Source organism: Zalophus californianus, chromosome 8 (assembly GCF_009762305.2).
Source record: "Zalophus californianus isolate mZalCal1 chromosome 8, mZalCal1.pri.v2, whole genome shotgun sequence".
Lineage (NCBI taxonomy): Eukaryota > Metazoa > Chordata > Mammalia > Carnivora > Otariidae > Zalophus > Zalophus californianus.
In genome coordinates, this window is record NC_045602.1 from 17,755,640 (window position 1) to 17,768,448 (window position 12,809).

General features: G+C 39.5%; 1 protein-coding gene across 1 annotated transcript; it reads right to left on the reverse strand.

The window, feature by feature from the left end:
* Positions 1-10,782: 10,782 nt before the first annotated feature.
* LOC118357254 (60S ribosomal protein L7-like) lies at positions 10,783-11,608 on the reverse strand. Its single transcript, XM_035728826.1, has one exon. It carries the CDS (start codon positions 11,588-11,590, stop codon positions 10,844-10,846), a length of 747 nt encoding a protein of 248 aa, XP_035584719.1. The 5' UTR covers positions 11,591-11,608; the 3' UTR covers positions 10,783-10,843.
* Positions 11,609-12,809: the final 1,201 nt, after the last annotated feature.

Sequence of the window (12,809 nt, forward strand, 5' to 3'; positions counted from 1 at the left end):
TTCTGTGACATTAGCCATAGTAACTTTTTTTCTAGATCTAACTCCTCAGGCAAGGGAACAAAAGCAAAAAATAAATAATTAGGACTACATCAAAATAAAAAGCTTCTGCACAGCAAAGAAAACAGTCAACAAAACTAAAAAGCAATCTACTGAATGGGAGAAGATATTTGCAAATGACATATCTGACAAAGGATTATTATCCAAAATATATAAAGAACTTATAAAACTCAACACCCCAGGGGCGCCTGGGTGGCTCAGATGGTTGGGCGTCTGCCTTCGGCTCGGGTCGTGATCCCAGGGTCCTGGGATTGAGTCCCGCATCAGGCTTCCTGCTCCTTGGGAGCCTGCTTCTCTCTCTGCTTCTCTCTCTCTCTCTCTCCCTCTGTCTCTCATGAATGAATAAATAAAATCTTAAAAAAAAAAACAACTCAACACCCCAAAAATGAGTAATCTAATTAAAAACTGGCCGAAGACATGAATAGACATTTCTCCAAAGACATACAGAAAATCAACAAACACAAGAAAATATGCTCATTGTTACTTACCAGTAGGGAAATAAAAATCAAAACTACAGAAAACTGCTGGAGCAAGATGGCAGAGGAGTAGGAGACCTGGATTTCATCTGGTCCCAGGAATTCATCTGGATAGGGATCAAACCATTCTGAACACCTACGAACTCAATAGGAGATTGAAGAAAAGAATAGCAACAACTCTCTGAACAGAGAAGCGACCACTTACTGGAAGGTAGGACGTGCGGAGAAGTGAATCCGCGGCGATATTTGGGAGGATAGACGGCGGGGGAGGGGGGCCTCCGTCGGCCGCTTCTGTCAAGTTATAGAGCTGCGGAGCACAAAATCGGAACTTTTAGAAGTTCGCTCCTCTGAGGGACGTCACTCCAGTGGCTAAGCTGGGGGTGGAACCCTCGCGGGACAGTGTGGTGTCAGGACCCTCGGGGGTCACAGGAAGACCGGGGGTGCCTGAGTGCAGCAGAGCTCCCAGGGATCGGAGCGGGGAAGCCGGCTGCAGAGACGGAGCCGAGGCGCGGGCTCTCAGCTTGGGGTTGCCAAAAACTGTGATCCGCGGGCCAGTCGGGCCATGGCTCCTCCAGCAGGGTCCCAACAAGCGGCAGATCCGGGGAGACTCCCCTTCCTCCCCCGGGAGGAGCAGCGCGGGAGCGCACCGCAGGGATCTGCTGGGTTTGGAGACTCCACACGGGTTCGGGTGCCAGAGACAGAAATGCTTGGTCACAGGCCAGGTGAGGACGGAGTGCGGCCGGAGACCAGGGAGACGGGAGTGACTGACTGCTTTTCTCTGGGGGTGCACTGAGGAGCGGGGCCCCGAGTTCTGGCTCCTCCGGGCAGACAGTGGGAGGCCGCCATTTTCACTGTCCTCCTCCAACCCTGTATGGAAAGCTTGCAGGGAACTAAAGCTCCCGATAGCAAACCTGAGCAGATTACTTAGCCCTGACTGACAAGGGCGGGGCAATTCCACCTCCGGCAAAGACACTTGGGAACCAGGCCCCTCCCCCAGAAGATCAGCAAGAACAGCCAGCCAAGACCAAGTTTACCGATTAATGAGAACGGCAGAACTCCTGCGCTAGGGGAATACTGCACATAGAATTCATGGCTTTTCCCCCCTGATTCTTTAGTCTTTCAAAATTATTTTTTTATTTTTTTTTAATTTTTCTTTTTCCCTTTTTCAACCAACATCTTATCAATCCCTTTTTAAAAAAATCCTTTTAATTTTTCATTTTTAGAGTCATATTCTATCTCTTCATAGTAGTTACCCTTATTTTTGGTATATATATATAAAGTTGTTCTCCCTTTAAAATTTTGAGATATAGTTTCTTCTAACAGATCAAAATATACCCTAAATCTCTAGTGTATGGCTTTGTTCTAGTCTCCTGCCTGATCACATTCTCTCTTTTTTTTTAATCCTTTCTTTTTTCAACCAAATTATCAATTCCTTTTATAAAATCTTTTACAATTTTCATCTTTACAGTCATATTCCATCCCTTCATCATATTAACCCTTATTTTTGTACATATATGTTTTCCTTTCTTTAAAATTTTGGGAGGCACTTTCTTCTAACAGACCCAAATACGCCCAGAATTTAGTGTGTGGCACTGATCTATACACCAGCCTAACCATATTTGATCATTTTCTGTTTTGTTTTGTTTTGTTTTTGCTTGTTTTTAATCTTTTTTTTCCTCTTTTTTCTTTCTTTCCCTTTCTTTTCCCCCAGTTGCAGATCTTTTCTGATTTGATTAGTGTATATTTTGTGGGGATGTTGGTACCCTGTTAGCATTTTGTTCTCTCATTCATCTATTAACCTCTAGACAAAATGACAAGATGGAAAAAAATCACCTCAAAAAAAAAGAACAAGAGGCAGTACCGACTGCCAGGGACCTAATGAATACGGACATTAGTAAGATGTTGGAAATGAGTTCAGAATGACGATTTTAAAGATACTAGCAGTGTTTGAAGAAAAACATGGAAGTTATTAGAGACCCCTTTCTGGAGAAATAAAAGAACTAAAATCTAACCAAGTCGAAATCAAAAAGGCTATTAATGAGGTGCAATAAAAAATGGAGGCTCTAACTTCTAGGAAATTGAGGCAGAAGAGAGAATTAGTGATATAGAAGACCAAATGATGGAAAATAAAGCAGCTGAGAAAAAGAGAGATAAACAACTACTGGATAACCAGGGCAGAATTTGAGAGATAAATGATACCATAAGACAAAACAACATTAGAATAATTGGGATCCCAGAAGAAGAGGAAAGAGAGAGAGGGGCAGGAGGTATATGGGACCAAATTATAGCAGAGAACTTCCCTAATTTGGGGAAGGAAACAGGTATCAAAATCCAGGAGGCACAGAGAACCCCCCCTCAAAATCAATAAAAATATGTCAACACCCGACATCTAATAGTAAAACTTACGAGTCTCAGAGACAAAGAGAAAATCCTGAAAGCAGCTCAGGACAAGAGATCTGTAACCTACAATGGTAGAAACATTAGACTGGCAACAGACCTATCCACAGAGACCTGGCAGGCCAGAAAGGACTGGCATGATATCTTCAGAGCACTAAATGAGAAAAATAGCAGCCAAGAATACTATATCCAGCTAGGCTGTCATTGAAAATAGGAGAGATAAAAAGCTTCCAGGACAAACAAAAACTAAAGGAATTTGCAAAACCAACCCAGCCCTACAAGAAATATTGAAAGGAGTTCCCTAAAAAAGAGATAGCCTAAAAGCAACATAGATCGAAAGGAACACAGACAGTATACAGTAATAGTCACCTTACAGGCCATACAATGGCACTAAGTTCCTATCTTTCAATAGTTACCCTGAATGTAAATGGGCAAATGCCTCAAAGACACAGGCTATTAGATTGGATAAAAAACAAGACCTGTCAAATTATTGTCGGCAAGAGACTCATTATAGACCCAAAGAAACCCACAGATTGAAAGAGAAGGGGTGAAAAACCATTTACCATGCTAATGGACACCAAAAGAAAGCTGGGGTGGCAATCCTTGTATCAGACAAATTAGATTTCAAACCAAAGACTATAATAGCAGATGAGGAAGGACACTATATCCTACTTAAAGGGTCTATCCAACAAGAAGAGCTAACAGTTGTAAATATCTATGCCCCTAACATGGGAGCAGCCAATTACATAAGGCAATTAATAACAAAAGCAAAGAAACACATGGACAACAATACAATAATACTGGGGGACTTTAACACTCCCCTCACTGAAATGGACAGATCATCTAGCAAAAGATCAACAAGGAAATAAAGACTTTAAATGACACACTGGACCACATGGACTTCACAGATCTATTCAGAACATTCCATCCCAAAGCAACAGAACACATATTCTTCTCTAGTGCCCATGGAACATCCTCCAGAATTGATCACATCCTAGGTCACAAATCAGGTCCCAACCAGTACCAAAAGACTGGGATCATTCCCTGAATATTTTCAGACCACAATGTTTTGAAACTAGAACCCAATCACAAGAGGAAAGTCAGAAAGAACTCAAATACATGGAGGTTAAAGAGCATCCTACTAAAGAATGAATGGGTCAACCAGGAAATTAAAAGAGAATTAAAAAAATTCATGGAAACCAATGAAAATGAAAACACAACTGTTCAAAATCTTTGGGATACAGCAAAGGCAGTCCTGAGAGGAAAGTATATAGCAATACAAGCCTTTCTCAAGAAACAAGAAAGGTCACAAATACACAACCTAACCCTACACCTAAAGGAGCTGGAGAAAGAACAGCAAATAAAGCCTAAACCCAGCAGGAGAAGAGAAATAATAAAGATCAGAGCAGAAATCAATGAAATAGAAACCAAAAGAACAGAACAGATCAATGAAACTAGGAGCTGGTTCTTTGAAAGAATTAACAAGACTGATAAACCCCTGGCCAGACTTATCAAAAAAAAAAAAAAAAGAGAGAGAGAGAGGGCGCCTAGGTGGCTCAGTTGGTTAAGCGACTGCCTTCAGCTCAGGTCATGATCCTGGAGTCCCGGGATCGAGGCCCACATTGGGCTCCCTGCTGAGCAGGGAGTCTGCTTCTCCCTCTGAACCTCTTCCCTCTCATGCTCTCTATCTCTCATTCTCTCTCTCTCAAATAAATAAATAAAATCTTTAAAAAAAGAGAGAGAGAGAAATGACCCAAATCAACAAAATCATGAATGAAAGAGGAGAGATCACAACCAACACCAAAGAAATACAAACAATTATAAGAACATATTTTGAGTAACTCTATGCCAGCAAATTAGATTATCTGGAAGAAATGGATGCATTCCTAGAGATGTATCAACTACCAAAACTGAACGAGGAAGAAATAGAAAACCTGAACAGACCTATCACCACTAAGGAAATTGAAGCAGTCATCAAAAATCTCCCAACAAACAAAAGCCGAAGGCCACATGGCTTCCCAGGGGAATTCTACCAAACATTCAAAGAAGAATTAATACTTATTCTTCTGAAACTGTTCCAAAAATAGAAATGGAAGGAAAACTTCCAAAATCATTTTATGAGGCCATCATTACCTTGATCTCCAAACCAGACAAAGACCCCATCAAAAAGGAGAATTACAGAACAATATCTTTGATGAACATGGATGCAAAAATTCTCACCAAAATATTAGCCAATAGGATCCAACGGTACATTAAAAGGATTATTCACCACGACCAAGTGGGAGTTATTCCTGGGCTGCAAGGTTGTTTCAACATCCACAAATCAATCAATGTGATACAATATATTAATAAAAGAAAGAACAAGAATCATATGATCCTCTCAATAGATGCAGAAAAAGCATTTGACAAAACACAGCATCCTTTCTTGATTAAACTCTTCAGAGTGTAGGGACAGAGGGTACATACCTCAATATCATAAAAGCCATCTATGAAAAACCCACAGCGAATATCATTCTCAATGGGGAAAAACTGAGAGCTTTCCCCCTAAGGTCAGGAACACAGCAGGGATGTCCACTATCACCACTGCTATTCAACATAGTATTAGAAGTCCTAGCCACAGCAATCAGACAACAAAAAGAAGTAAAACGCATCCAAATCGGCAAAGAAGAAGTCAAATTCTCACTGTTTGCAGATATGATACTTTATGTGGAAAACCCAAAACGCTCCACCCCAAAACTGCTAGAACTCATACAGGAATTCAGTAAAGTGGCAAGATATAAAATCAATGGACAGAAATCGGTGGCATTCCTATACACCAACGACAAGGCAGAAGAAAGAGAAATTAAGGAGTCAATCCCATTTACACTTACACCCAAAACCCTAAGATACCTAGGAATAAATCTAACCAAAGAGCAAAGAATCTGTACTCGGAAAATTATAAAATACTCATGAAAGTAATTGAGGAAGACACAAAGAAATGGAAAAATGTTCCATGCTCATGGATTAGAAGAACAAATATTGTGAAGATGTCAATGCTACCTAGAGCAAGCTACACATTTAATGCGATCCCTATCAGAATACCATCCTCTTTTTTCAAAGAAATGGAACAAATAATCCTAAAATTTGTATGGAAGCAGAAGAGACCCTGAATAGCCAGAGGAATGTTGAAAAAGTAAAGCAAAGCCGGCGGCATCACAATTCCGGACTTCCAGCTCTATTACAAAGCTGTCATCATCAAGACAGTATGGTACTGGCACAAAAACAGACACATAGATCAATGGAACAGAATCGAGAGCCCAGAAATGGACCCTCAACTCTATGGTCAACTCATCTTCGACCAAACAGGAAAGAATGTCCAATGGAAAAAAGACAGTCTCTTCAACAAATGGTGTTGGGAAAATTGGACAGCCACATGCAGAAGAATGAAACTGGACCATTTCCTTACACCACACACAAAAATAGACTCAAAGTGGTTGAAAGATTTAAATGTGAGACAGGAGTCCATCAAAATCCTAACGGAGAACACAGGCAGCAATCTCTTTGACCTCAGCCATAGCAATTCTTCCTAGAGACATTGCCGAAGGCAAGGGAAGCAAGGGCAAAAATGAACTATTGGGACTTCATCAAAATAAAAAGCTTTTGCACAGCAAAGTAAACAGTCAACACAACCAAAAGACAACCGACAGAATGGGAGAAGATATTTGCAAATAACATATCAGATAAAGGGCTAGTATCCAAAATCTATAAAGAACTTATCAAACTCAACACCCAAAGAACAAATGATCCAATCAAGAAATGGGCAGAAGACATGAACAGACATTTTTCCAAAGAAGACATCCAAATGGCCAACAGACACATAAAAAAGTGCTCAACATCGCTCGGCATTAGGGAAATCCAGATCAAAACCTCAATGAGATACCACCTCACACCAGTCAGAATGGCTAAAATTAACAAGTCAGGAAATGACAGATGTTGGTGGGGATGAAGAGAAAGGGGAACCCTCCTACACTGTTGGTGGGAATGCAAGCTGGTGCAGCCACTCTGGAAAACAGTATATGGAGGGTCTTCAAAAAGCTGAAAATAGAGCTACCATATGATCCAGCACTTGCACTAGTAGGTATTTACCCCAAAGATACAAATGTAGGGATCCGAAGGGGTACGTGCACCCTGATGTTTATAGCAGCAATGTCCACAATAGCCAAACTGTGGAAAAAGTCAAGATGTCCATCCTGAGATGAATGGATAAAGAAACATTGAAGTGGTATATATATACAATGGAATATTATGCAGCCATCCAAAGAATGATATCTTGCCATTTGCAACGATGTGGATGGAACTGGAGAGTTATTCTGAGAGAAATAAGTCAATCAGAGAAAGACAGGTATCATATGACCTCACTGATATGAGGAATTCTTAATCTCAGGAAACAAACTGAGGGTTGCTGGAGTGGTGGGAGGTGGGAGGGATGGGGTGGCGGGGTGATAGACATTGGGGAGGGTATGTGCTATGGTGAGCGCTGTGAATTGTGCAAGATTGTTGAATCACAGATCTGTACCTCTGAAACAAATAATACATAATATGTTAAAAAAAAAAAGAAGAAGATAGCAGGAGGGGAAGAACGAAGGGGGGGGATATCAGAGGGGAGATGAACCATGAGAGACGATGGACTCTGAAAAACAAACTGAGGGTTCTAGAGGGGAGGGGGGTGGGGGGATGGGTTAGCCTGGTGATGGGTATTAAAGAGGGCACACTCTGCATGGAGCCCTGGGTGTTATATGCAAATAATGAATCATGGAACACTATATCAAAAACTAATGATGTAATGTATGGTGATTAACATAATAAAAAAATCAAAACTACAATAGGACATCACCTCACACCTGTCAGAATGCCTAAAATCAACAATGTAAGAAACAACAGGTGTTGGCAAGGATGTGGAGAAAAAGGAACCCTCATGCACTGTTGGTGGGAATGCAAACTGGCTCAGCCACTTTGGAAGCCACTGTGGAAGACAGTATAGATGTTCCTCAAAAATTTAAAAATAGAACTACTTTGGGATCCAGCAATTACATTGATATTTACCCAAAGAATACAAAAACATGAATTCAAAGGGATACATGTACCCCTATGTTTATTGCAGCATTATTTACAATAGCCAAATTATAGAAGCAGCCCAAGTGTCTATCAATGGATGAATGGATAAAGAATACGTGGGGCATATATATACAAAGGAATACTATTCAGTCATGGTAAAGAAAGAAATCTTGCCACTTAAAACAACATGGATGGAGCTAGAAGAGTATAATGCTAAGCGAAGTAAATCAGTCAGAGAAAGACAAATGCCATATGATTTCATTCATATGTGGAATTTAAGTAAACAGATGAGCATTGGGGAAAAAAGAGAAAGACAAACTGAGATGTAGATTCTTAATTACAGAACTGATGGCTGCCAGAGGCCAATTGGGTGGGGGAATGGGTTAAATGGGTGATGGGGATTAAGGAGGGCACTTGTAGTGATGAGCACCAGGTGATGTATGGAATTGTTCAATCACTATACTGTATACCTGAAACTGATAAGGCTATGTTAACTAAGTGGAATTAAAATAAAAACTTAAAAAAGTGGCCACTTGACATGAACAATTTACAGAGGCCAGAAAATGTGTTAAAAAGATCAGCCTCACAAGTAATCAGTGATGCAAATTAAAGTCATATTGATTTTTTCATTCACTATATTAAAATAGATTTTTAAAATATTCAATACTAGAGAGAATGAATTTTATGAGCAGTTTTATACACTCTTAAATTGAGTATAAATTTGGGTTACCTACTATAAAACAATTGTCAAAATTCGCCAAGAACCTTAATGGATACTTATCCTTTACTCCAACAATATCACTTTAGGTAATCTATGTAAACAGAGAGAGAGAGAGAGAGAGAGACAAAGGGAGAGAGAAAGAGATATATAGGCAAGAGGTTGTGCAAAATAATTATTGCATTAAAATTATCGTAGTGTAAAAATGAAAACAATCCAAGTATCTAACAATAGACAGTTGGAGACTACAGAATATCTGCATGAGAGACTGATAAGCACTAATTAAAATTCATGTTGTAGATGACTGTCCACCATCATCAAAAGTGAAAAAGTAGAATACAGAACTGTTAAGCATTTTAACACACATACACACTCAGAAAAATACTTGTAGAAAATAGTACAAAATATTCAAAGTGCACTTGACTGTGTGTTTGAGTATGTATAGACAAGGAGAAAAGGAGATATATATTATACAGAAACGTAGATATATATATATATAAATATATATAATTGATTTGAAGTTATTGTTCACTCTTTTCATTAACCTTTTCAGCTTTTACTGTTTTTTTTTTTAATGGGCATCCTCTGTTTTCATAGTCAGAAAAGGAAAAACAAGCATTAAAAATTTTTTAAAAAAGTATGAATGCCCTTTCCTCAGTGAGTGTCTGCCTTTTCACTGACAGCACTGCATCCACTAAGCATTCAAACAAGCATCTTCTGTGACAGACTCTGGAGGCATTTAACAGGCATTTTTATGAGCATTTAGTGACCAAATATTTATAAATTCTCACAACATCTCTGTGAAGTAGGTAAGGGAGCACATCATTCCTTCAAAAGCAAGCCCTGTTTGAAGTCCCTCCTTCACCAATGTTGTCAAGATTGTCAAATCTCCCCCATGCTGCAAATGGCAATATCAATGATTATTCTTTCTTGCTAGTAATAATAATATTAAGATGCCATAATAACCAGGAATAAATTTATCCAAAGGGGAAATTGATGCCTGTTTTTTGTCATTTAAGTTTTTTTTTACAGAGCCAACAGAAAGCCTCCATGATTCCCAGAATCCATCTCCACAAATTCATTGATGCAGGGAATATCAGACACTATGCTATTTTATTCATTATTGAAGCAAATTATCTATTAAGTGCCTACTTCCTAGGGGCTGTGAATATAGCAGTAAAAAAACAACAGCAGCAAAACCAGTTTCTGACTTCAAGGAGTTCACAATTAAGTGTATCGAAGCCTCTCCTTTCCCCAGACCTCCAAAAAGCCAATGATACAATGATGTCCCTAAAGGCTTAGTTCCTTCCAAGTTCCTAGAACAATCTAGATATGAAATAGGACTAATGTGAATAAACACATATGTATTGCTGAAAATTAAAACTTCTAAGCAATCCTGTAATGCTTTATCTCTATTTCTACCTCATCAGTGGTCTGCCACTGCTTTCTGAGTCTCCATGCTGTCAGTTAAACCCTAGACCTGATGCTGTCCAATATGGCAGCCACTAGCTACACATGGTCATTTAAATTAAAATTACAATTAAATTAAAAGTTCACTTCTCAGTCACACTAGCCACAATTCAATACTCAATAATCACATGGCTAGTGGCCATGAAGACACCATTGTGAAAGGTCTATTGGGTGGCTCTGCTCTATAGTTTAACCAAGATTTGAATTGTTTTTTTTTTTCTTATTTTTCTTTTTTTTTCCTTTTTTTTCCTTTTTTTTCTTTTTTTTCTTTTTTTTTTCTTTCAGCAACAGTATTTTTATTTGTAAATCATGCAAAGGCCTATGAAATAGGTTTTCTTAGAACAGACCCATCTTGGCTAACTCAGTGGCACAATTCAAAAGTGAAAAATTAAGATATATTCTTTGTACAGAAGAGTCTTTAATAAACCCAAGGAATGTTTTCCACCAAGATACAAACTAGACCCTAGTTTTGCATGCAAAGGCTGATGACTTTTATCACACACCAAGATTTGCTTTAATAGTTAAGGGACAGCAGTCAGGCTAGCAAAAAGTCACCAAGACAACAGAACATTTCCATGAGAGTAGTCATTTATTAACTGGCCAGATTACAAAAATAATCATGGCAGATACCTTAGTTCATCCTTCTAATAAGCCTATTGATCTGGTCTTCCCTGTTACCAGCATCTCCACCTTCTACAAAATGGGTGGTCTTTTTCTTCATTCCCCCTCGCGGAGAAGATAATTTGAAGGGCCATAAAAAGTTGTTTGCTTCTTTGAAACGTTTTCCAACGGTATAGATCTCGTGAATCAGATCCTCCATGCAGATGATGCCATATTTACCAAGAGATCGGGCAATCAATGTGTTATCTGTCAGGGCAATTCGCTTCTTGTTGATTTTGCCATAACCACGCTTGTAGATCAATTCATTCACCGACTTCAGATTTGGGTACCCCCATGCTATATAAGGTTCCACAATCCTTAGCATGTTAACTGAAGCCTTGTTGAGCTTAACAAAGGTGCCATTGAAGATCTGGCGAAGGCGAGGAAGCTGCAACACCTTTCGAACCTTTGGGCTCACACCATTGATACCTCTGATCCTGATGACAAATGCCAATTTGGGTTCCGCAGGTACGTAGAAGTTGCCAGCTTTTCTTGCCATCCTTGCCATTCGAATCTCAGTTCTGTACATCTGCCTATATTCCTTGTGGTAATGCTTAGCTTTTTCATAGATGAGCTTCCTTCTTGCCTTTCGAAGCATCTTCTGAGCAAACTTCTTCCTCAGACGCTTGATCTTCAACTCTGCGAAATTCCTTCGCTTCTTCTTAAGGGTTTCTGGCACAGCAGGAACCTTCTTTTTCTTCTCTTCTGCACCCTCCATGGTTCCAGCCGGAAAAGAGGAAGTCCTGAATTGTTTTTTAAGATTTTTATTTATTTATTTGAGAGAGAGAGAGCAAGAGAGCACAAGCGGTGGGGGAGGGGGAGCAAAGGGAGAGAATCTCAAGCAGACTCCAGTCTGAGCACAGAGCCCAACAGGGGGCTCAATCTCAAGGCCCATGAGATCATGACCTGAGGGGAAAGGAAGGGTCTACACTCAACTGAATGAACCACCCAGGCACCCAATTTGCATTGTTTTTTAATAGAAAATTTTCCCAACCCCCAGCCTATGTTTCCAGATCTTGTTGCTTGGTCTTTATACTCAGATCTAAACTCTTTTCTAAGTATCCTTGTCTGCTGCCCATTAATGGAATATCAGATGCAAGTGACTAGAGTTATGAGACTCATAGTCCACACTTTCACTGTGTTCTTCCTACCCTGTAGTTCCAACAGCTACTATCTTCTGAGTTGTGGCTGAACCCATTACGCACACAGACCTTTGAAGCAGTCTGGACCACTCTCTACTTAAGACCCTTACACCATTTTACAGTAATTGAATCATCTTTCTACCATTCACTGTCTCACTGATGTCAAGCCTGTCCTGAATCTCTCATTTCTTCTAAACATAGGACTGCCTTGTCCCTAGACCTGGACTATTTATAATTTTCCTGGTTCTAGCTTTATTTCTCATTACTCTGTACAATTTATATTCTTTATATGGGAAAGTTTCCTTTGGCTTCCTTGAAAAAAATGAACCTGGTACTCGAGACTGCAGCATCCAGTTTTGCAGGCATTAATATTGATCTACAAGAAGTACCTGAATTTAATGAATTTTCTTCAACTTTGACTTGCCCACCTTACTACACTTCTAGAGTCAAAGATCTTTGGATCATTTAGTCTCCATTGTCCTAGAGTGAATTGGTAAGAAGTTCTTTTGCAAGATTCTCCTTATCTCTCCTCTTCCAACCCAGGAACTGCTAACGTACATGCCTTGCACCTAAGTCTTGAATCATTCATCCAACAACATCAAAAGCTCATATTTCTTGACCACAGTTTCTATATGAGGGAGTGTGCTACAATAAGAGGATATACAGAGAAGAATGAAACAGCTCCTTTACTTAAGGAGATCACTGTGTAATTATGACATGAGATTAAAAAAAAAAAATTGGCACTGGAGAAAGCTTTTTTTTTTTTTTTTTTGCCTTAAGAGATCATGGTCAAAA